The 23,337-nt window shown below is 39.8% G+C and overlaps 1 protein-coding gene across 15 annotated transcripts in view; it reads right to left on the minus strand.

Annotated features, from left to right (window-relative positions):
- Positions 1-23,337, minus strand: part of DTNA (dystrobrevin alpha) — a 352,090-nt gene that overhangs the window by 30,922 nt on the left and 297,831 nt on the right. For 11 of the 15 annotated variants that reach the window (XM_028523840.2, XM_028523841.2, XM_036009165.1 and 8 more), the window contains 3 exons: positions 7,839-7,926; positions 5,984-6,081; positions 2,034-2,147 (listed from right to left, as the gene is read on the minus strand). In XM_028523840.2, the coding sequence (XP_028379641.1) occupies positions 2,034-2,147; positions 5,984-6,081; positions 7,839-7,926 (300 nt within the window). Of the gene's footprint in view, positions 1-2,033; positions 2,148-5,983; positions 6,082-7,838; positions 7,927-16,603; positions 16,697-17,252; positions 17,331-23,337 lie in introns of all 15 variants that reach the window. The other 4 variants (XM_028523839.2, XM_036009159.1, XM_036009160.1 and 1 more) reach the window with 1 other exon arrangement.

Consider the following 23,337-nt stretch of genomic DNA (forward strand, 5'->3'; position numbering starts at 1 on the left):
GAGGAGGAGGAGGATGTGAAATATTACTTTTCCCTTCTTTTCATTTTCATTCCTTCTAGGTGCTGGTATAATAGAATGTACAAGGATTTCTAATACATCTCTCTGAAGGTAGGACCAGAAATCACATGGGTTGAAAAGAAAGAGTTTCTGTTTCCTCGGTTATGTTATTTTGTTATTCGAAAGTAGGACATGATCTCATACTTGAAGCAGCCCCACCAGCTGCAGGTTCTGTAGATTTCCTTTCCATAACTCAAGCCTGTGGGTGGGGGGGGGGTTGGTCCCTCCAGCCAGGTGCATGGGCCTGGGGAGGTTGGATCCCAGCTGCGAGCAGGCAGGCCCTGCAGCCTGGGCCAGGTGTGCTGCGGTGCTCAGATGTTAACGTGTCTGAAGACCAGGGCTAGAGTGGGGCCTCCAGAAACATCCATGACTACAATCAGTAGGGACTTGGTAAACTCCAAACATAGCTGTACAGAAGCTGCTTAATTTAGTCTCTTTGTTCGGAGAAAGTAAATGGCACTCTGATTCTGACAAGGGTTTCTGAAAAGACACATTTGTACAGTTATGTCTCCCTTAATGGGGATGTGCTCTGAAAAATGCGTCATTAGATGATTTTGTCATTGTGTGAACATCCTAGAGTGCACTTACACAAACCTGGATGGTACAGCCTACTGCGCACCTAGGCTGTATGGGGCAGCCTATGCTCCTAGGCTACACGCCTGCACAGCATGTTACTACACAAAACAACACGAGATTAAATCAAACACACGGGAAAATGATGCGATCTAAGGGACACAAGATGGATGAGGCTGCTGCTGGCACACTGTTTTACAGCAAAGTTTTTTATAAGAGGGCATACATTATATACTCTATCAAGAGTATATACACTATAATAATGACAAAAATTATATTAAATACATAAACTAGTACTGATCATTTAGGATCATTATGAAATATTAAGTACTGTACATGATTGTATGTGTTATACTTTTACATGCTGGGTGGCACAGTAGTTTGGTTTATGCCAGCATCACCAGTAATGCGTTGTGCTGCTGTGCTATGATGGCTACAGCACCATTAGGCAATAGGAATTTTTCAGCTCCACTGTAAGCTAGTGGGATGACCATCATACATGAGGTCCGTTGTTTATTTAAACGTTGTTATGTGGCATCTGACCATACTTAACAAGTATGCCTCAGAGTCAGATATACCATGAATATATTTGGCACCGAAACCAAAAGATAGAAAGTGTGCTATACTTGCTAACTGAAAGTACGTTGTGAAATATGACATTTTTGTGATGGATTATCTTTGAATTTATGTTTGTTTGTTTGCTAAACAAATAGGTTTGAGAATGTGCCATGTGCAAGGCATGGTGGGAAGCCAGTTTGATGTGGAGTCCAGGTATGACTTTCCTTGTGCCCATGGGTACAGAGGAAGCCACTGGAGTCCTCATCCACACTCCGCTGCTCTCTACCCTCTGACTCTGGGAGGTGCACTGAAATTCAGGGTTGAACCGGATGATCTTCCGAGGTCCTTTCCAACTCAATTACTTTATGATGACAGAGTAGGTAAGCCCAAGTCTTTTAACTCAATTATAGAAGGTATGGACTCTATTTTTTAAGATCTGTATGTAAAACTATCAGGGACACAGATTTAGAGAAAATTGGACTCCATTTTATGGATTACAGGTAATATTATAAATGTAAAAATGTTTTGATCATGTGTATCATAAACACATTGTGGATGGTGCAAATAACTACGGAGACTTGAGTTAAATTTTTTTCCTGTAAGAGTTTTTGTTTCTGACTTAAAGAACAGTCTCCTTTTCTCTATATCAAATAAAAGAATAAATAGAAACAGCCTCTCCCCTAAACTCCCAAATCTCAGCAAGCAGGTATGTGTAATTAAAAAACAAAACAAAACAAATAGAAGTCAGAAGCTGGTTAAGAACCGGATTCTGGCTAGACAGCATTACACTCTACTGAACGTCTCCAGCACCTGTTTCCCTGCGATGCCTCAGGCTCCCCTCTTACCTGAGGAGCCGCAGCTCCGCCAGCAGAGTGGGGTTTTGCTGTGCCTTCTCTGGGGTAGGCTGAGACGCTTGCTCATGCTCTAGCCGCAGCCTCTGGATCTCCTGTAAGATTTCTCTTGGGAGAGGGGAGAGAGGGAAGAAACCAGGATCAGTGCACTTTCAGAGTGTCCAGGATCTAACACTTGGTAGAGCACATCAGGGCCACCAGGGCGAAGGTGGAGCCATCCTATGTTTCTGAGCAGAACCGGCCTCACTAAACCACCTCTGCTTGCAAAGTGTCGGCTGTAGCTAGTTGGCGGCTGTGGATGAGAGGTCTCTGACTTCATCTGCAGTATACCCAAACCATGAGGATTCTGCTGGATGTCGCTGGAGCCTGCAAGCTCCAGCTGAGCGTTCTCATCAGGACCTACTAATCTCTCTAGCAAGGAATAGAATGCCGTGGAAATGTGCTCAGCTTTGAAAAGTGCACTGCTTAAGAGACAAAACTTGTATCTTCCTATTATTTATGATCACACTCACACCACAAAGTAACTGCAGCTACCAAATACGAGGTGCTTGGAGGGGAAATAAGGATAAATGGTGCTCATTTCACAAGACTAAATAACCCCATTCTCTCACCAGGAATGAAATTCCTCTTACTGAATTTATCTGAGAAGGCCACAGATAGGCAAAATTCTTTCTCTTTTTCTTAACATTTTCAGCCTTAACAACAGATCTCAGTGAGAGCAGCCATAGAAGGAAAGTGCTTTTAAAAGGATGCACTGTAATTGAGTCTGTGACATAAGAGTGCTTTTGGTGTGACCTCTGTCAGGGGTGACACACGTCTGTCTATTATTGATGTTGGGGCCTGGGCTGCCCTGCATCGAGGTGAACAGTAGGCAGGCCATAAAGGATAGGTGACCTGTGCAAAGCAAATTATCCCTAAGTGAGTTAGAAGCCATTAGCAAGGTAACAAATCATTTATTCTTGGGGGAGGGGTCAGTTTCCCATCCAAGAAAAAGCACAAGAGCCAATAAGACAGAACAAAGCATCAAGAATGGAAGGTGAACTTGGTGAGCAAGGGGGATGGCTTTCTGTCTGAAAGGCTAATTTATAACTGCCTGCTTCCCCAACACACCAGCATCGAGAAGCTAATTACTGGTCACTACCCGCCTTCTGGGTGTGGTGAGGAGGCTGGACTATAATTCAGTGGTTTCCACCTTTATTGGTCCCTCTTTGTGTTCTGTGGTGAAAACATTTCTTTCAGGGAAATGTTCTGTGGAAATCCAGTATATCAAAGGAACAGGGCTCCCAGACCCTTGTCCGCCACCTTCAGGGACCTCTCCAGAGCCTGCAGGGTCTCACAGAGCTCAGCTGAAATCAGTGTGCTGGGATTTTGAAGATCTCCTCCAGGGCTAACATCCTGGTATTCTGTGACTCCCCCTAGTTCTCCCTGTCGGTTGTAAGCACAGGACCCTCACCGAGTTGTGTAGCCCAGGAGGAGCAGCTCTGATACGGAAAGATAGTGGTAAGACATGTAACAGGCACTGAGTGCTTAGTCTATATCCAGGAACTCTGCTGTCTTTTAAAATCTTATTTTATTTAATCCTTATAACAATTCTACTGTATATAGGTACCACTATAATCTGTTTCATGAATGAGGAAATCAAAGCACAGACCATTTGAAAGATGTGTCCAAGTTCAGTAGCACATAAGCGTTAGAGGTGATCCAAACCCAGGTTTGCTAGCTCCCAAATTCGTATGTATCAGACTCCCTCCCTTGGTCTTTGGTACTTGCTTTGAGAGGTCTAGCCTGGGCAGGCTGTGACTTATGCAATGTAATGTGAAGAGTCCTGCTATGCCTAATACTAACCCCAACCGGCTCCTCCAAGGGTTCTGTAAGAAAGCATTATTTTCTAAAGATCACTGCTGAAATGTGCATGAATTACCTACAGTAGTCAGGAAGTAAAGTGAGGAACTCTATCCCCTGAAGCTCAGAGATCTGTGTATTGGGTTAATTGCCATCTTGGAGACCCTGGGACCCTTGGGGTAAATTTCCATGTGCAGAAGTGTGACTTGGATAAGCTTCTGGGATGTGGTTCTGGAGCCTTTGCGGGGCATGGGGCCACTGGCTTAGAGAGAGTTCAGGATGGACCAAATGCTCATCAGCATGGGGTGGAGACATTGCAGGGCCATGAAAGAACTCAGGCACAGGATGGAGCTCCTTTTCTGCCCTTTCATTTCTATTTCTTAATTTTTTCCTCTGGTTCTGAAAACATGCATTCAGAGAGAGCAGTCCAGAAACATCCTAGAAACATGCAGGAAGAGCAGTATCATGGCATAGCAGGGTCTTTAGGACATTCACGGTGCTTCCTGCTGATTCTGGAATCCTACATGGAGGCAGCTATCTCTGGGGTATTTCCTTAAAGGAAGTCCCGACTTCTTTTCCCCTCACATGTGCCTCCCTCATGCTGAGTGGAGGCAGAGGACTGGAAGGGAAAACAAAGTGCTTTGGAAAAGTGAGAGAGCATGTTAACATGGCAACCAAGATAACTTGGTTATCTGGTGAGTTTTCACTCTTGTCTTTTGTCTTTCTAAAATTATGAAAACATGCCAATTGAATTTGTATGTTCCTTAAAATTTTTTTCTGTATAACTCTAAAGAATGCTTTGACCATGTACCCTGAAATTCCAAGGTCAAACTCTACAGGCATGAAACAATTAGTGCAATCTCCTTCTTTACCACTTTGCTCCCAGAAGTGACACTGGTGTTCAAGAATGGGATTAAGCGTTAAGACATTTTGGTGCTGTTCTAAGAAATATAAAATGTATAAGTTGTTCCTATGTTGGGCTATATTGGCATTGAGTTTGAGATCTTATTCAGCTATTTGTTATTCTCTCACTCTCTATTCACTCTGATATATCAGACATGGTTCTGGAACCTAGGGACCGTTTGGCATGGCCTCTGTTCTCAAAGAACTTGCATTTCAGTCAGGGAAGACAGACAATAAACAAGGAAACCCACACTTAAATGCAATTATTTCGGACAGTGGTGAGTCACACACACGCATGCGTGCATGCAGCTGCAATGCAGAGTGGCGCCTGCAGTAGGAGATAGCGGGCGAGACTCTTTTGAGTTAAGACCTGAACGATGAGAAGGAGCCATTCATGCAGAGACCCTGAGGGAAGAGCTTTCTAAGCCCAGAGAACATTAGTGCAAAGGCTGTAAAGGGAGAAAGAAGCGAGATTATAAAGAACAAGGTGTGTTGAGGCTTGAAAGATAGGCAGGAATCAAGCCAGGTAAGACCTTGCAGACCACAGTAAGAAGGGTAGGTTTTAGTCAAGTGTGATGAAAAGCCATCAGAGGGTTTTGGACAGGAAATCACATGACATGATTTATGTTTCGTGAAAATGACAGGTTGGACTGAGTGGTAATGGTGGAGATGAAGTAGACAATTTTGGGATACGATGAGGGGGTGGACTGATTCAATTCGTGTGGAAGAAAGAAGGGGCCCGCTGATGGACTGGACAGGGAGATGTTTCACTTGAACACACGGGTGGTAGTGACAGCAGTGCAAATGTCTCTCTCAGCCTGGGGTCCCTTCAGGGACCCTTCTTGGAGAGCCTTCTCCTTGTCCCTGGGTGGCAGAGATAGTTCCCTCCCATTACTCAGGGAGGTCCTTCTGCCTTAGCAGCTCCTTAACAAAAATAAGCGTGTCAGAAAAAGGGAAATGAGGCTGTCTAGAGAGAAAACAATAATTGCACTGACATTTCAAGATTATACACACATATCTTTTCTCATGAAGCTTCTGAAGATTCAAAATCTCAAGACTAGCTTCTCAGAAGCCAGCATCACAGGTGTGCCCTCAAACACTCATTCAGGGTGAAAACCCCGGCTAGTTCAGAGCAAAACTCCAGTTTACTGGTGAACGCACCCTTTGATAAAAAAGCCAGCGCCTCTAAGAAGCCGTACCTGTTCTTGTTTTCTAGTTCTGCGATGAGCTGTCTTTGCTGCTTATTTGCATCGATGGTGAAGGAAATGTCAGGAGCACTTCTCTGCTGAGCTGGCTGCTGTAAGACATGTGGTTTACACTATTTAACATTGGGAATGGGAACCCACGTGTGTTTGAGAAGACAGGAATCATGAGATATGCAGACAAGAAAAAAGAAACTATTTCTATCAAAACAGAGCAAGGCAAATAGATACAATTTAATTGCCATTCCTCTCCAAAGGACCAGCTTTTCTGTGGATCTGGAGCACAGCTATGCAATGGAAAGCAGAATGGAATTCTTTGGCAGCAAATGCACAAAACATAGAAAAACTCTTTTCTAGCTTTCTGATTTGATGTCTTTGGAGAGCTATTTCATTCCTGCCACGCTGTCTCCTGTTGCAACTTTTTTCTCAGTATAGGTGGGTTGAAAAAATACTTACCTGTTGAGATAACTCTTTCTCTGGAATTACTGTAGTTTTAAAATCATAATTAATAAGACTTTTTTGGTAAACAGACTTTTAGAATTTCTTTATGTGCAATTTAACTTTGATGCTTTAATACATGCAGCCATAGCTTTTTCCATTCTTATAAAATTATATGTATATATAAAATTATACATACATATACAAATTAACTCCTAACAAATTATATATATTCTATACAAATTAATCATTGACTGAATATACATATACATATATACATACATATGATTATATATAACATAGTTATGGTATATTATTATGCCTGTATGCACATTTATGCAGGTATATACATAATAATATACTATATTTATATATATGTATATTTAGTGAAGGATTAATTTATCCTTGTTCTATAAAAATAGGATCAGATTATGTACACTTCTGTGTCTTGCTTTCTTTGCTACACAGTACACTGTAGAAATTTCTTGATGTCAATATTTATTGCTTCTAAAACAAATTTAAAAAATCCCAGCCAATCTTCCTGCCAAAGAATGCCAAGCTTTAAAAATGGCACCGATTGCCTAGACCCAAAGGCACGAAGGAACGCAGCCTGCATTTTAATATCCAGAAGCATGATTGCAGGAAAGATTAAATATGGTAAAGGTCTGGCTTTCATCAGGCTTCCCTATAATTTTTAATTAGTGTTTCTTTGAACACAGACATGATTTGTGTTGCTAATGAAGAAGTCTGAGGTCCCATGCTTTTTCTCCTAAAAGACTTTCTACAATGAAGTCTGGTATACGACAGCTTTGACATGTGACCAGCATTTTCTTCTAATTTCATTACATAATTTCTTCTTTTTCATATACATTTTACGTATTGATAAAAGTAGAAAGTTATGTGGACCAATTGTGGATTTGAGTCATTGTTTTGCTCTTTATGTTAACCGATCAGGGATTATCCAGAGAAATTGGGTGTTAGGCTGTTTTAGCAGCATTGTAGCAGGATATCTTATGCTAAGATCTATGTCAGGGGTGTCAAACTCATTTTCGATGGGGGCCACATCAGCCTCATGGTTGCCCTCAAAGGGCCAAATGTAATTTTAGGACTGTATAAATGTCACTACTCCTTAACTTGGGGCAAGGAGCTCAGTGCTGCCGCCGGGTAGAAAAAAGGTGCCGGGTCAGATAAAACAAGGCAGAGGGCTGGATTCAGCCCTCAGGCCTGTGTTTGCCCCCTGTGATCTGTCAAACAGAATGGCAGATGAGAAGGGAAAAAAATGGAAGCAGCGAAGGCCAGACCATCTTCAGGTCTTGCAGACCATGAGGTAGCAACTTTTGAGCTCTGCTGCCCTAGCACCGACTGACTACAAGATGAACAATGAACATGACATCCTCTCACTCAAACTACTTACAGACGAAGTGGACTCTGCTGCCAGTCTCGCCGCGTACCTGGCAATCAGCCTGTGTTCTTCGTCAAGCCGGTTTGAACTCTCCAGCATACTGTTGAGGAAGAGCAAGGGGGCTATTAGGCAAGGAAAAAGACTGATGTGTTCATACCACTACAAGGGGTTTTGCTATTTCAACATTTCAGTGCAAAAATTTGAAAGCTATCTAAAACCCTGTTAGGTTAATAATCTCAGATTTGATTTCATAACATAAATCCATAACATGAATCTAATATGTGGCCAGGAAGGTCATTAATAAATCCTGTCTTTACTCAATTCAGTTGTCTTACTAAGAAAGCTCTAAGGAGGAGTGACTCTATCAACATTTCTGGAAAAAGAATAGTTTCCCTTTAATTTGTTGCCTTTAACATTTTTATTTACTTATCACACAAACAATACATGTTCAAAATAGACACATTAGAAAATATGGAAGCCAGATTAAAAGAGAAACAACTGTGGTCAGCCTGTAGTGATCCCTGTCCCTGTACTCACACCTGTGTGTAATCTCTCCCTTTGGTGTGGGCTGGGTTTACTGATGTGCTTCTAATGAACACAATGTGGCAGGAGTCATGGAAAACCATGGCTTCCCCTTGGCCATGTTTTCTCTTTTGAGCCCTTCTGGGTTGCTTGCTCTGTGGGAAGCTGACCACCAAGTCATAAGGTGGCCTCCGGAAAGGCCCATGCGATGAGGAGCCGGAGCCAGCCATCACTTTGTGAATGAACTCACACGGGCAGAGCCTTCGTGTGAGATCACAGCCCCAGCCAATGGCTTGATGGTAGCTTCACGAAAGTCCCTCTTGAGGCACCGGCACCTAGCTATGCCAACCCTGGATTCCCGGCCCACTGCGGGGTAATACATGTTTGTTGTTTTAAGCTGCTAAGTTTTGGGGTAGTTTATTATGCAGCAATAGATGACTAATATAATTCTCATCAATAATATTACTGTTGAGGTAACTTGCTATTTTATATTTACTTCCAGAGAAGTGGAATTATAGTAGTGGCTTCTAATGACACTAATGGGAATTGTTTAGAGCCTCTTACAAATTTATAGAAATTGTTTGTACTACAATAAGGACAAAATGAGTCCCTAAAAAACTAATGTAAATAGAAGCAAGTAAATAAAAACCCAATAATGCAAATATCAATTCTCCCATATTTCAGAAGGCACTTCACTAAAGACTAAGTTTGGATGCCATTAAAAAAATTCTATGCAACGTATCAGTAACACTAATCTTGTTAACAGACTAGTTGGTCATAGTTTGGTTTATTTATTATTATGGTATCAGGTTAGAGTCAAGGTTAGAAACTAGTTCTTATTATCCCCAAATTTACTTATATTTCCCTCCATTGGCTCTTATACTTAAGTCTGTTCCTTAAAGAACAAAATTAATATTCATGATTATGCATTAAAAATGACATACTTCTATGCCAATATTAAGGTTGCAAGAATTATCCATTGCAAAGTCTTAGATCCATATAAGGAACATACATTTATATCCTTTATATGTATATTTGCATGTAAGTACACATGTAACATAGTCTCCTCACCTTCATTTTAAAGAGAGAAGATGAATGAAAATCATTATGTACTTACGGTGACATATTAGTTATGTCACTCCCAAACAGCTCTTCCCTGGTTGGCTGAATCCATTAATGTAACACTTTTTCTCATCATTTGACATTTTTGTTTCCATTTTCTCTGCTCTAGCCTATACCCTTCACATATGTAAACTATGTCCGTTCTCATCCTGAATACTTCCACCCTTGATTTAGCTCTTTTCTCTGGGCTTGATGACTACCTAGAATATTTCTGAGTTTCTCCATTTACTAAGTCACTCCTCCATCTTCAGAAAAAGGGTCTTCCCTTTTCCTTTCGCCCAAATCAGAGAATGCATGTAAAAAGCATCAAACAAATATGATGCCTAGAACACATAAAATGATAAAAAATGTTAGTTAATACAATATTATTATTATTTGCCTCTTAAGTAACCTATTCAGATTTATCAATGATTTTTGTCTCCTTCAAAATGCCATCTGCCATCCAACAGCTATCTAGAACAGGGGAGCTTCTCAAACTTTAGGGTGTGCACATATCACTTTGGGATGTAAAAACGCAGTTTCTGATTCTATAGTGGTGTGGGGATAGTTTGGGGGATGGGACCTAAGAATCTGCATTTCTAACAAGCTTCCAAGATACTTTGATATGTTGCTATCTGAGGACACTTTGTATAGCAAGGATCTAGAAGATCTTGAGAATAAAATGGAAAAATCTGAACACATGAAATGAACCGCAAATATAAACTATATAAAACAGACCATTTTTATGAGTATTTAACTGATATCCATGTAGTATGTGTGACATTTTATATTTTTAATTTTATATTTCTGCTGCAATTACATTATGACAGAAAAATTTAGGATTTCAGGGTGACATATGTATATAGTATCAATCCCTGTGGATTGAGAGTTAAATTAGCATACAAAAGACTTGCAGTAAGAAAATAGTCCTAATAACCAAAAGAATTAGTTCTGGAAAATTGATGCTTTAACACAGTATCTGCACTCTGCAGTGGTTAAAAATAATAACTAAATTCGTTGCTGCAGTTTTAATAAGAAAGAGGAAGTTACACTGTCTTTGCTTTAAACACAAAACTACCCATAAAGAAACAATCTGATTTTAACACATTTATTATTTCTGGCTGGTGTATTAGTGACTATAGGCCTAACCGAACACTGTGTGGACAACAGAAATTGTTGCTCCAAGCCCAGGACAAGGATTTGTTTGACTGCCTGAAAGTGACTTTGTCAAAAACATTTGTGAGTATTCTGATAAATACGTAATAAAAAAAATGCCTTGATAAAAATACCTCATGATAAAAGTGTCTTCTATCATGAATGGCCAGTAAGTATAAATAATATGAAGGTTACATAAAAAAAGCCTTCTGGAAATGTAAGACGTGAAGTTATGGGATTCTGCCTAGTAAGCTATAATTCAGACTTCTGTGCTTTTCCTCCCGCAGCACTGGCCGAATGAGGGCTGAGTGATGTATCGCCGCTCTGTGCACACAAACGATTTATGAGTCCACATGTGCCATTTCAGTATGTTCAAATTATACACGGGTGAATGAGGCATTTCTCTGATAAATTCCATTATTTCAAGACTTCAATTACAAATAGCCGAAAATGAATGGCCAATAATCCCTAAATCATTAAAGAAATAGTGATTCCAACACTTCCCCCATCCCTGGCTATTTATTTCAAGATTTTATAATCAGTAATCTTGCTACAAGACCATGATGAATTAAAAAGTGGCTGCTGTGTAGACTGCATGTTGAGTGGGAAGATCTATTATTTTGAAAGCTCTCCAGTTTCCACCTTAAATACATGGCCAGTGGCTGCTGCTAGGGATTTGAAAATGGCATTCTAGGAAACTCAAGTGGCTCCAGCTAAGCAACGGCTTACTAATTTGTGACTTAGCAAAGATTTCGGGGAACTCAGGGCTTCTTCACATTTTGTTTGTTTGTTCCTCTGCAGGCCTGTTCTGACCTCCACAGTGGGAAAGGCAACCAAATGATGTAATCCAAAGGCCGCCAGAACTATTTGTATGTTTTTCCTTTATATTTTTTCATTTGTCTAAATGGTAATGGGAATTTTATCACTAGAGATTACTTTTTAAGGTCATTAGGCCTCAGGTACTACTCTTCTATTAAAATGCAAATAGCTAATAGGAGGATTACCGCCTGAGAAGGCATTATGAGTGAACACTAAGATGCCTTTATAAGGTTATGTCCTATATTTTGCAGCTGGTCGGGAGCAAAACGCTACGGGGTAAAGCCCTGCTCAGGTCTTTAGGAGTCAGTGCGCAGGGGAGTCAGGGTGGAAAAGAATAAAATGACAGGGGTCCACGAAGGGATGTTATGGGACCGAGGATGGGGAAGGAAATGAACAAACTCTCAAAGCCTCAACATTGGCTCTTTAAAGACTGGTTTCAAAGGAGAAGACAGGGCATCATGAAATGACGACTTCATGGATAAGAATAAAGGAATCAGCACAATACTGGCTTTTCTGCAGGGATGCCTTCAAACGCCTTTGCTGAGACTCTGACTTGAACAACCCACTCTGCCACAGTCATCTACAGCGCCCTGCATTCTCTCCAACAAACTCTCAACTTCCTCCACTTTCTTCTACTCCAGCTGTCACTGAAGTGCTCCAGGCCACTGTCATCTTAGCCTGAATTAGTGTAAAGTCCTCTCAACAGGTTGCTCTGATTTTAGACTCAGTCTTCCCTCCAATTCATCTTCTATCCTGTAGTCAGTGATCTTTCACAAATGAAGTTGGCTGTAACATCCCTGTGCATCAAGTCCTTTAACACATTCTAATTTTGGAAACTCCTAAATAGCATGTATGAGGTCCTGCATAACTTAGCTTTATCTGTTACCCTGGTTACACTAGTAGCTTTACCAAACTTAAGTTCCTCAGATGCACCACATTCTCTCTGCCCTGAACAATCTCTCTGCTTGTTTCACACACACACACACCTGGCTAATTCTTCTTCATACTGCAGTTGGCTTTAGCTGTTATTTCCTACCCTCACCTCCAGTCTCCAAATTCAAGTTCATAGTTTCTCAGAGATTCCGTAGCACTCTGCACTGCACTGCACTGCACTGCCCTTATTATAGCTGTTATTCCTTTGCATTTTAATTGCCTTTTCACCTGTCTTTATCCTTTGCTAAACTGTAACTTCTTTGAGGGTTCAGTCTTTTTACTATTTGATCTTGGGCGTTTAGCACAATGCTTGGAACACAGCAAGAACACCTAAGAATGAGTTGGGCAAACGCATGGCTGAAGGCTGGCTCTCTTAGGCTGGTAAGGTCATGGTCTTTGGTCCACCTCTTCCATGTCTTTCTGGGCTCTGCGTGCTTCCTCAATACTTTGACAAATTGGGAAGAATACTTTAAAACCAGCCATGCCATCTAAAATCGAACTGTGAAATATTTACTTCGGGCAAAATTAAAAAATCAAGATACATCCTATGGCTGCACACAGATTCCTTAACCTGCTTGGTAGAGGTGCTAAAGTTCATAGAAATGTCACTATATTTATTCACATTTATTAACATCAGGCCTTCCCCATCCCCCATCATGGGCAATTTTCTTTTGTTTCTCATTTTGTTGTTGTTTTAAAGATTAGGAAAGCAGATGATGTCTGAAAGGGGCAAGATTCCACTTAAAAAATGCTTGTTCTTAGGAGGAGTGAATCACTGATCGGGATGTGATAAAAGAGTGGCTGGGAGGTTGTGCCGGTCATTTCTGGTTTCAAAGCCCGGCCCTCTCACTTACTAGCTGTGTGACTCAGGGCAGGTCACTTAGCCTCTTTGTGCCTCAGTTTTCTCACCTGTAGGACAGGGAGACAAGGGTAAGCTCCCCATGGCTTCTCGGGAGGATCCCATGTGAAGCGTTTAGTGCAGTGCTAGGGCACATGGCAAGACTCTATGCAAGAATTCTTTTTACTCTTACCTCTAAAACGTAGGAAATACTGCCTTGGAATGATTATATTTTTGCACCATAACTTCCTTATCTATAAATTAGCTTCCTGGTCATGTGATTGGTAACTTACTGTTCAGTATTCTAGGTTATGCCAAAAAGGGTAAAGACAGTTTAGTTGAGTCAGTGAAGGAGTTTACAGAAGCAATAGGTGGACTTTACATCTCTGATTTCCTGAACAAAGGGAGGTGTTAGTTTAACCCTGATTGCCTTCTCTTCTTTCTACTTGCTTCTGTAAGCAAAGCTGCACATGGCCATGAATTTTTAATCAAAGTGTCCTGTTTATACAGTTTAATGAAACACCATATGAGACCATGTCCCATCCTGAATTCTTTATTTTAGCACATTTGAAGAGAGCGTACTCTGAAGTTCATCCATTCAACAATATTGATGAACACACACGGGCTCTCAGTTTCTTTCTACCATATTTATAATGGACAGATTTTACAAAATAGAATTTTAAAATCTAACTTTAAAAAAAATATGTGTTTATTGATTTTAGAGGGAGAGGAAGGGAGAGGGAGAAAGAGAGAGAAACATTGATGTGAGAGAGAAACATCAATATGAGAGAGAAACATTGATTGGTTGCCTCCCATACATGCCCCAACCAGAAATTGAACCCCTAACTTTTTGGTGTATGGGATGATGCTCCAACCAACTGAACCGCACCAGCCAGGGCTGCAATCCAACTTTTTAGATGCTTTCAGTTAGAGTCAAAATTAAGGGGGGAACTAACATTGAGTTAATCCCATGTGCCCACTACTGCACTAGCTAATTTACACCTATAATCTCACCAGCTTGGTAGTGCCACTCTCATTTTCCATGGAAATTAAAATGTATTAGACTCTACAACAGGGAAGGGAACACATCTTAAAATCAATTTATCATCTGATTATGCCGAGAAAACCTCTGTGGGGACAACACAACCAGTGCAGATATGTGATATTCTTCACATTTAGTTCTATAACTAATATAGATATACATTATTTATGAACTAATATAGATATACATTATTTATGAAGTTATGTAACTTGTGTATTATTATGTAACTTATGTAATATTACATAAATAAAGCTTTTAACACAGTGCTTAGCACAAGACAAGTGCTTTAAAAAAGGTAGCTCTTATGATTATTAGCATTATATATCTCACCACAGTTGAGCGATGGTAAAGATTATAGCTATAATGATGACAAAGGAGGTGAGAGACCATTACATTACTTACATAAAGTGGCTGGTGTGGGGAATTGTTAGGATCTAATTAAACAGAGAGGAAAGAGAAGGAAAAATGAGAAATTTGAAGTATGACTTGGAATTTTTTAAGGACAGAAAAGAGCTATGAGAAATATGGAGGCAGCAGCCATTAAAACGGAGTCTGCTTCATAGATCAGGCTTAAATTCTGCTTTGTTTTCAAAAATACAAATCACACCTAGCTTTTATCGAGTAGATGTAAGGTGTCTCTGCTGAGACAGTTTTATGGTCTTAAGTGACCATCAAGTCAATGTGATTAATCACTTGAGTAGGAAAGAGGGCTGCTAGTAACAAACTCCAAGCTTTCCTCTTTGGAGAGTTCTGTGTTACAACTTTAATTAAGAAAAGGTCAAAGAAAAGTAATAGAAATAGCCAGAGTATGCTTAGAATTATGGGGGAGAGGACACAGTGTGAGATCACATCATTGTCTTCGGACATGATTAAGTCTATATTGACTGCATTTTTCTTTAAAGATTACTCATACATTTTTTCTTTGTAATTCAGTAATTTTAGTTTTATTGTTTCAGCCACCATACAACATTGTGGAACCAAACTCATTGGGAATAAGATTAAAGCAATCACTCTTTCCACTTGTAGTTCTGAGAGGCTGAGATGTGAGAAAGAAGACGGACAGTTTGATCTACAAGCTTGAGAAAATCTGAACAAAGAGATGGGCTTAGCAGTAGAGTCCATTTTTATTTCCTGAAAGAGTGGAAAGTAATATAAAATTGAACTTGTATGTTGCTCATATTTTAAAAAATATACAAATTAAGATAAAGATGTAACTATTAAATAAATGTTCATCTGTGAATCACCTAAAATCATCTAGTGTACTAATTATGCAAAAAAAAAAATTCTAAGGCATCAGAAGCAGGGATAGGAAAGAACTTGGAAATAGTCAAGGGAGGAATGTTCTAGAAATAAAGAAGTAGCTAACAATACCAAGTCATGAAGGTGATGAGCACCGAGTGTTGGAGGTTTGCTTTCTGTGAAATAGTAGTGGTCAGGGGGACCAGCTATTTTAAAGGCAGTTTAACGCAGTGGCTCACTTAATAGTTATAACTGCAAAAAAACTCCATGGGCCCCTCGTTCAGAGAAAATTAGAGTTATTAAGCAAAATTGAAATATTTCTAAGGAACTGGTTTGCTAAACATATTTGTAAAAAGTGGTCTAAACTAGCCTGAAATATATGAAATTTATATAGTCTGTCCATTTGTCATTCAAATTGCAACTGTACATTTATTATTAAAACAGTAAGTAACCAAAGGCAGGAATCTTTTATGTCACAATCAAAGTAGAAAGGGAAAAACTTTATGGATGCCTTTGTCCCAATACATAGGGCCATCTGAATCCACACACTTAACACATCTGAAAGTAGGGTTTGCCTATTCTGGGACTTGAAAACAGGCTTTATCAGAATGGCTACCCAGAAATATTTGTAAGTAAAAGTTACAAGACAATCTTTGTTAAGGAAATGATTTCCAGGGTATGATCCTATCCCATAACTTTTCTTCTTTTCCACCTCCATCATAAGTGAATGGAGCACTGTTCTCCAAATCAGAAACATACACGCCCTGGGAATAAGACAAATTATTCTTGCCTCACCATTGTGCGGTCGTTTGGCACAGCACTTGTAACAGCCAACTGTGGGACCCACCGACCTGCATCCACCTGGATGCTAATGCTGAGCATGGTGCCCACTTACACAAGTTATCCCTGCAGCTAAGATATAAGCAAGGATGTGAATTGTATGGCACATGAATGGGAAATATCCAAATTATTGATGGTGTTACAAAAGAAATTTTAATTGAATCAGTTAAAAAGTGCCTTAGTGACACCCCTGGCATCCAGTGACTTTGCCCCTTGCTGAGACTGCTTGTAAAGAGATGAGACTACTCCCCTCTCCACGGACGGTCAAGCAGCCAAACCTGCACTAACCATGAAGGGTTGTTCCGGAGCATGTTGACGTACAACCCGATGAGCACATGTTCATCAGCTAGCCTGTCTGCCACACTGAGGCTGTACTGAATCCTGAAACAGGGCGGGAGGAAAGAAAGGGTGGTGTTAGGAGTGGCGGACAGAAAGAAGCAGAACAGGCAGGAACACACTTGTGGTAAAAAGGCATTTGGAAAACCAAGCAAAGGAAGGGAAGATAAGCGCTGCTCTATAACAAACACAAGCAAAATCCAAGCAATGGAATTCACACTTGCATCTCACTAACCTCAAAAATACAGACTTTACCTTCTCTGTAGGTAAAGTAACTTATAAGAAAACAGATTTGCACTCTTCACACCACTAAGACCAAGAAATTCAACTATACATTAAACACATTGCAAGCAAAGATTAAGTAACTTTTGGAAAATCAAATCTGAAGCTTAGTCATAAAAAAAAAGTAAATCAGGGGAAGTGACTAAAAACACAGATGTTTCTACTCAAAATAACTAGATGGTGCTGTTAATGGGGTTATAATGTAGCTGCTTTTACTAAATCAAAGATGGCTCTTCACACACAAAGCATGTTGACAAAAGAAATCTCCATTTTTAGTTTGGTTAATTCAGGGTTCCAGTGTACTCTGGCTCGAACTTACCCTTTGCCCTTCAGAAAAGCCGGAGCAGCCCTAGCCAGTAGTTTGCTCTGCTCTACTTCACTGTCCTTGGGAGGAGAGCTGGTTAATAAGACGGGAAAGCCAAGAAGAGCGTAAACACGGCAATGCATTCAAGAATAGAACTGGCAACAGAAACGCCCAAGTCTAGATCCAAGCTCCATTTGGACAGCTCTCTTATTATTTTGAAATGTTCAAGATGCTTTCAGATTTCCACAGAGTTGAACTAGGAGTAGAAACCTGGCCTGAGAACCACAATTATAATTACACAAGCCGCCACAACCCCAGATTTGACCTCCGCTATGTGCTTAACAAATAGATTGTATTATACCTAGACATAAGGACAATCCACTCAACATTCATTACAGACAATCACGTAAACAGTCCAATGGTTCACTAAATCCTGTCGGCCTCTATATGTAAGTCAAGAAGTTTATCTCCCCAGCCTTCCCTATATTCTCCAACTTTCTATGTTGAATGGAGACTTGAAAATTACCTAGTTTGAGATTGCTGTCTTATTAGAAGTGCTTTACTACTTTAAGCACAAGTCACCTTGCCTTGGCTGTGAAACTGCAAAGAAAAGTTTCAGAGAAACTGAGAAATAAACCCTTGAACCTTATAAATACACATTCATATTCCTCATAGCTATAATGGGTGCACAGAACCCCATCAATATAGCGAATTCTTACCATTTTTAGATTCATTAGAGGAACACTCATTTAGTAACTTAAATGACAGTTTTACAAGTTTAGAATGTAGTTTTATTGAAGGACAGACAGAAATATAAATGATAATGAAGTGTGGCCAGGCCGGAGTCATCCAAGATCTACTGTCATAAATCCACATGCTTCCTTGGGAAATATGTTTTTAATTTTTGGTATTACAAATGTACTTGTGATGTGCTTAAAGAGAGTTTGCTCCTTTGTAGGTTAAGAATTTTCCCTGCAACATGGTGTATACTTAAATCTATTTTGTCCCCCCACCCTTCATGGAGAACACAAAATTAATTGTCTGACCTTGTTGCAGCAACAAGCTTTTTTAATTACTAGGCTTGAAATGATGATATTTCACAAACTTTCCCATCTTTTCAAGTTCTAAATCATATATATATGTATGGCTTATAAAGTAGCTAAAACTTTAAAAACTTTAATTGCAAGCTTTGAGGTTTTACTACAAAGTACCACTCTTTCAGACCATGAAACACAAACAATAAAAATTTATAAATGAATATCATATTAGAATTATGCACAGTGTAACTGGAATTCTTGTTCTATACTACAAGATTCCTTAAGTAGTGAAGCTTCTGGCAAATTTAAAATCAAATTTGATCTGTAAAGAAGCTGGCAGAGAGTAGGCACTCAAGTCTGTTGAATGCAAAGATTTCTCCCCACTTTTCAGGAATCCCGTTACACAAAGTATCGCTATGCTTAAAAAGTACAACTGCACACAACATTGACTTTAAAAATGAAATGATTAATATTCTAGGAGAATCTACTTTCCTGATGAACTTAAAGAAATTTTTCTTCAGTGTACTGATTTCTACCATTTAAGACTATGAAACCTGTCCATCAGGGCCAAGTAGCCACTATAAAGCCATAGTTGTTGGAGTTTTCTGATCATCCCACTGAAGCAGCACTGCAGACCTTGTCTTCTGAAGCATGTCCATTATCCAGTAACTACAGTCTCCTTGCTGCCCAGTTACCAACCTCAACTTTCTTGTAACTCAAGATTGCTGTACCTACTTTATAAGTGATTTCAGATTCTTGCAACACCGCTCAACACACTGTGTGACAAGTCAGTGATTCTTTCCTCCAAATTACAGTATTTCCCTGCTTTGTTATGCTTGTCTGCCCCTTGACTCCCAGAAATTGTGGTGATATTTTATAAATCCAAAGCTTAATTACAATGACATGGATACAACTCCCAATATTTTATGCACAAGAAGAAAAGACCAGTAGAGGAAAGAAATAGAGGAGGATCTATCAGAGGATGTGTTCGCTGCAAATTACTCTAGTGAACCTTATGAGAGGATGGTGATATCTGAGTAAAGCCCAGAAGGACTGTCCCACCACTAGGCCACTGGCTAACAGCACCACTGGAGGGGCCTTGCGGACATCAGTATGGTGCAGGGGCTGGGGCCACAAGGGAGCAGTTGCCCAGATTTTCCTCTGGTGTCCTTATTCTTTCTTTCTTTCCAACTCTCTGGGCCCCTCTCTCCTTCCTCTACTCAATTCATCTGTCTCTCCTCTTCCTTTTCTTCTTCTTCCTAAGTCCCTTCCTCCATCAAGAGGATGAGCAGTTAGTCTCTGTATACACATCTCTTCTTCTGTTTTCATTTTCTTTGCATTGGCCCTGGCCAGTATTGGTTTAAGTCCTCCCACATTCCTTTCCCTTCACACGTGAATTCTTGGGAATCAGTTTTCTTGGAAAATATGGGGATGGTGCTATCTGCATTTATGAGTTTGTGGAAATCAACCATTTATTTTGTTTTTGCTACAGTTCTTAGTTGTTAGTGCCAGAAGTACTTCTGAGTGTTGGCACTCAGTGTCCACACTGTTTTTGCACTTCCAAAAACTGGCTTTAAATTCTGTTCCTCATGACTTATTTCTAGAAAGCCAAAAATATGACCATGTATAGAGGAAGTCAAGTGCATGACAGAAACAAAAACCACCCACTCTTTCAAAATGAAATGGATTAGGAACTTAGAGAGTTGATGGGGAAGCAGGTTTCACTTAAAACTTGGGCTGTAAAGGGTTTTCATATGAAGTATCTTCAGCAGAACTTCTTTGCAGCTCCTAAGGAGCTTGAAGAAAGGGGGCAAAGTGAAAAAAAATTTTCTCCTGAGTTGTGAAAACACTGACAATACGTTGTTAATTATGATCTCTTCAAAGCAATGTATGCTCATATTTTACAAACTAATTTAGATTTTTAAACTGTCATTTTGTAGCTTGGCAGTTTGCTTGGCGAATTTGGGTGACATGTCTAATTCATTGCGGACTTTGGGGTCAGGCGCGCTGGAACAGATGTTCTCACCAAGAAATGAGTGCTCTTGCACACATGTAGTTCTAAAAGGTTCGGAGTCTTCTATATGCCCTGCCTTCACGTCAAAGTGCACCCTTCCTTTCAAGCTCTGAAATGGGAACTACTTGGGACTCCCCTTGACCATGGGTGATAAATCTTTTCTGAGTCCCCAGGAGAAGCAAGACTGCCATCTCTAAAATGGTATGCACATGTACCTTTTTTCTTATTGTTGTCATTTTTTTTTTTTTACCAGGCCCATGCCCATGTATAAGCACATTCCCTTCACATGTATTACCAGTAATGAGTGTGGTGACATTCGTACCCCTGAGTGTAAGACAAGGTAAATTTTGAAGTTTATGTGTTTTGCTGGGAAAAAAAGGGACAGAAATATTCCTTTAAGGCTATTTCTTTCCTAAAAAAGTCTATATTTTCTCACCAATTCCTTTTTAGAACTTTAGAAAATAGGATATATAAAGATAAATGCCCTTCTTGCCAAATTTTTTTCACACACACACACACATGCAATAGTTCTGGAGGGATACAGAAATTTAAAAATATTTCATATTTATTTATTTAAATTCACCCTTTACTTTTGAAGGTTGACAACTGACGCCAGTAGTTTTGCTTAAGTGCAAACGTTTTTGGCGTGTTCTAAGGTAAGAGAACTACACATAAAAGCTCCCTGGGATTTTGCTGAAATCTGAAATATATTTTTACAAACCCCTCTCTGTTTATGTTGGATTACTATTTTAGCCCTGGTCAAAGACATTTTTCCCTTACTGAATGTGAAAACAAATGGGTTTAAATGAAAGTCGGATGCGGTCTCACTGAGCAACAGTGCTACAGAAATAAGTCACGTCATGTGCAATAATCGTGGACGCGGGGGTTGGCAGGAACACGATATTGAGCCATGGCAAACTGGAAACAGATATCTTCATTTGTATTGGTCTCAAATAATTAATAAAGTTGTGTGGTGTTTGGACTTGTGAAGAATAACTTGTAAAGTCGGCTCCCTCCTTAATTGACTATCACTGTGAATCAACTTTTGCTGCTCACTGTAACTAACATAGTTTGGGCACAATAGGGAAGAGAATATACATCAGTTTTGCTAGGAGGTAATATCTTGAAAAATTGTCTTTCCCTTTCCTATTCTAGCTTTCAATATCTTTGATCTGAAACAAAATATCTGCCACATGCAAATCAACAAACAAGCATAAAAAGTAGTTTAGTGTCTCAGTGGGGTAATTAATTGTCGTCAGTTCAAGCTGGCATGAAAATTAAACCACCTTAAGCAGATACCATAGAAGAAATACTAAGAACCTTTACATTGGATTCGCTACATTTACTGTTGTCCCGCAGACATCATCAAACCACAGCAACTGTATTTTTACCAAGAGAGCCCCTGGAAAAGTGTGCTGGTGCAGAGCACGCACAGACAACAACTAAAGCAACTCTAATAAGGGAATAAAAGTTGTCGAGGTGAAGAAGAGAGGTGACAGCAGTTTTAATTATGCCCTCACATTTTAGTGTAGGAAGCCGAGTTCAGTGTAAAGATGGGCTTATTTCGAGTTTGGAAAAATCTGGCATATTGATGTAGCTCTGGGGAGACATGGAATAAAGAAATAGCAGCAGAGAGTGATTATTTCAAATTTCATAAAATTTCAGACAACACACCCAGAAAGTGTGAAAAGAGTGAAGAAATCCTCAGGGTAGCCCTGGCTGGAACGGCTCAGTGGATTGAGTGCCGGGCCTGTGAACTGAAAGGGCACTAGTTCAATTCCCAGTCGGGGCACACGCCTGGGATTCAGGCCAGGTCCCCAGTGGGGGCACGTGAGAGGCAACTAATTGATATATCTCTTACAAATCGATGTTTCTCTCCCTCTCTGTAAAAAGAAAAAAAGAAATCCTCAGGCTATTTGCCGCATATTTATCTGTTTTATGATGTTGATTTATAAATTTATCTACTTTTCTTACTGAAAAAGTTGGGCTTTAATTTTAGAAAAAATTAACCATGAAGAAAACTTTGATTTTCAGATCAAAGACTGAATTCTGTACCTCAATTTCATTTCTATTCACTTTTGATTACCAAAACAAAAATGCTTAAAATTTAGTTTGAACTTTTAAGTCAGATTAATAATCTGGGTTGTTAGGTAAAGAATCTTTGTTTCAGCAAAGTGTTTGAAATAATGGAAAAAGACATAGTAATTAGCCTCTCTGTGGTTGAAAACCCAAACCAATCTAGCAAGTAGTCAATCAACAAAAATAACTCACAAACGCTGTTCCACTGGTAAGAATCAGGGTCTGGGAAGCACTTGGGGTGCATGGTATGCCTTCCCCACATGCACCACTGAGCCTAACACAATGTTAAGAAATTAACCAAATGTAAAAAAAAAAAAACCTTGAACAATGATTAAAATAAAAAAAAAAAGAAATTAACCAAATGTTATTGTGACAAACCAGAAAACACCACATTAAATTGCAGTCAAGATAGTCTATGCCTGAAGCAATTCTAACATTTGGAAGAGTGATAAGGTCTGGCTAGGTGCTACACATCCTAGCCAACCTGATTCCTTTTCTGAGTGGCTTTTATTATAGAAATCTATTGAAATATCTGGGAAAATATCTAACACTGGGGGTAGAAGAATCTAGCTATTCAAACTTGCAGAGCATCCTTAATGTGGCTAATAAAGAAGCCAGACAGCACTAAAGAAACTCATTCTACAGGAAAGACTGGCTGACTTTCTCACATAACCTAGGCAAGGATTTTCGCGAGATCATTAGGAGTTTACAAAGGAGGCATGACTCCGGCCTATGAAGACGGCAGATACTCAGGGGCACAGTGCTGTGCACAGTGTGGGGGGAACGGACTTTTCGGACCTGGCTTTGGGTCGGTGCTAGCAGTAATATTTGCAACAGTGACAGGATGTACTTCAGAAGCTTAGATAATGTTGCTGCTCCTCTATACATAGCTCTTGGAGTTCTTTGTCTAGTGGTAATAATAGATTTCTATTGACCCAGCCACCTGGTCCCTATAAATTAATGCATTTTC

The sequence above is a fragment of the Phyllostomus discolor genome, chromosome 9, assembly GCF_004126475.2.
Source record: "Phyllostomus discolor isolate MPI-MPIP mPhyDis1 chromosome 9, mPhyDis1.pri.v3, whole genome shotgun sequence".
Lineage (NCBI taxonomy): Eukaryota > Metazoa > Chordata > Mammalia > Chiroptera > Phyllostomidae > Phyllostomus > Phyllostomus discolor.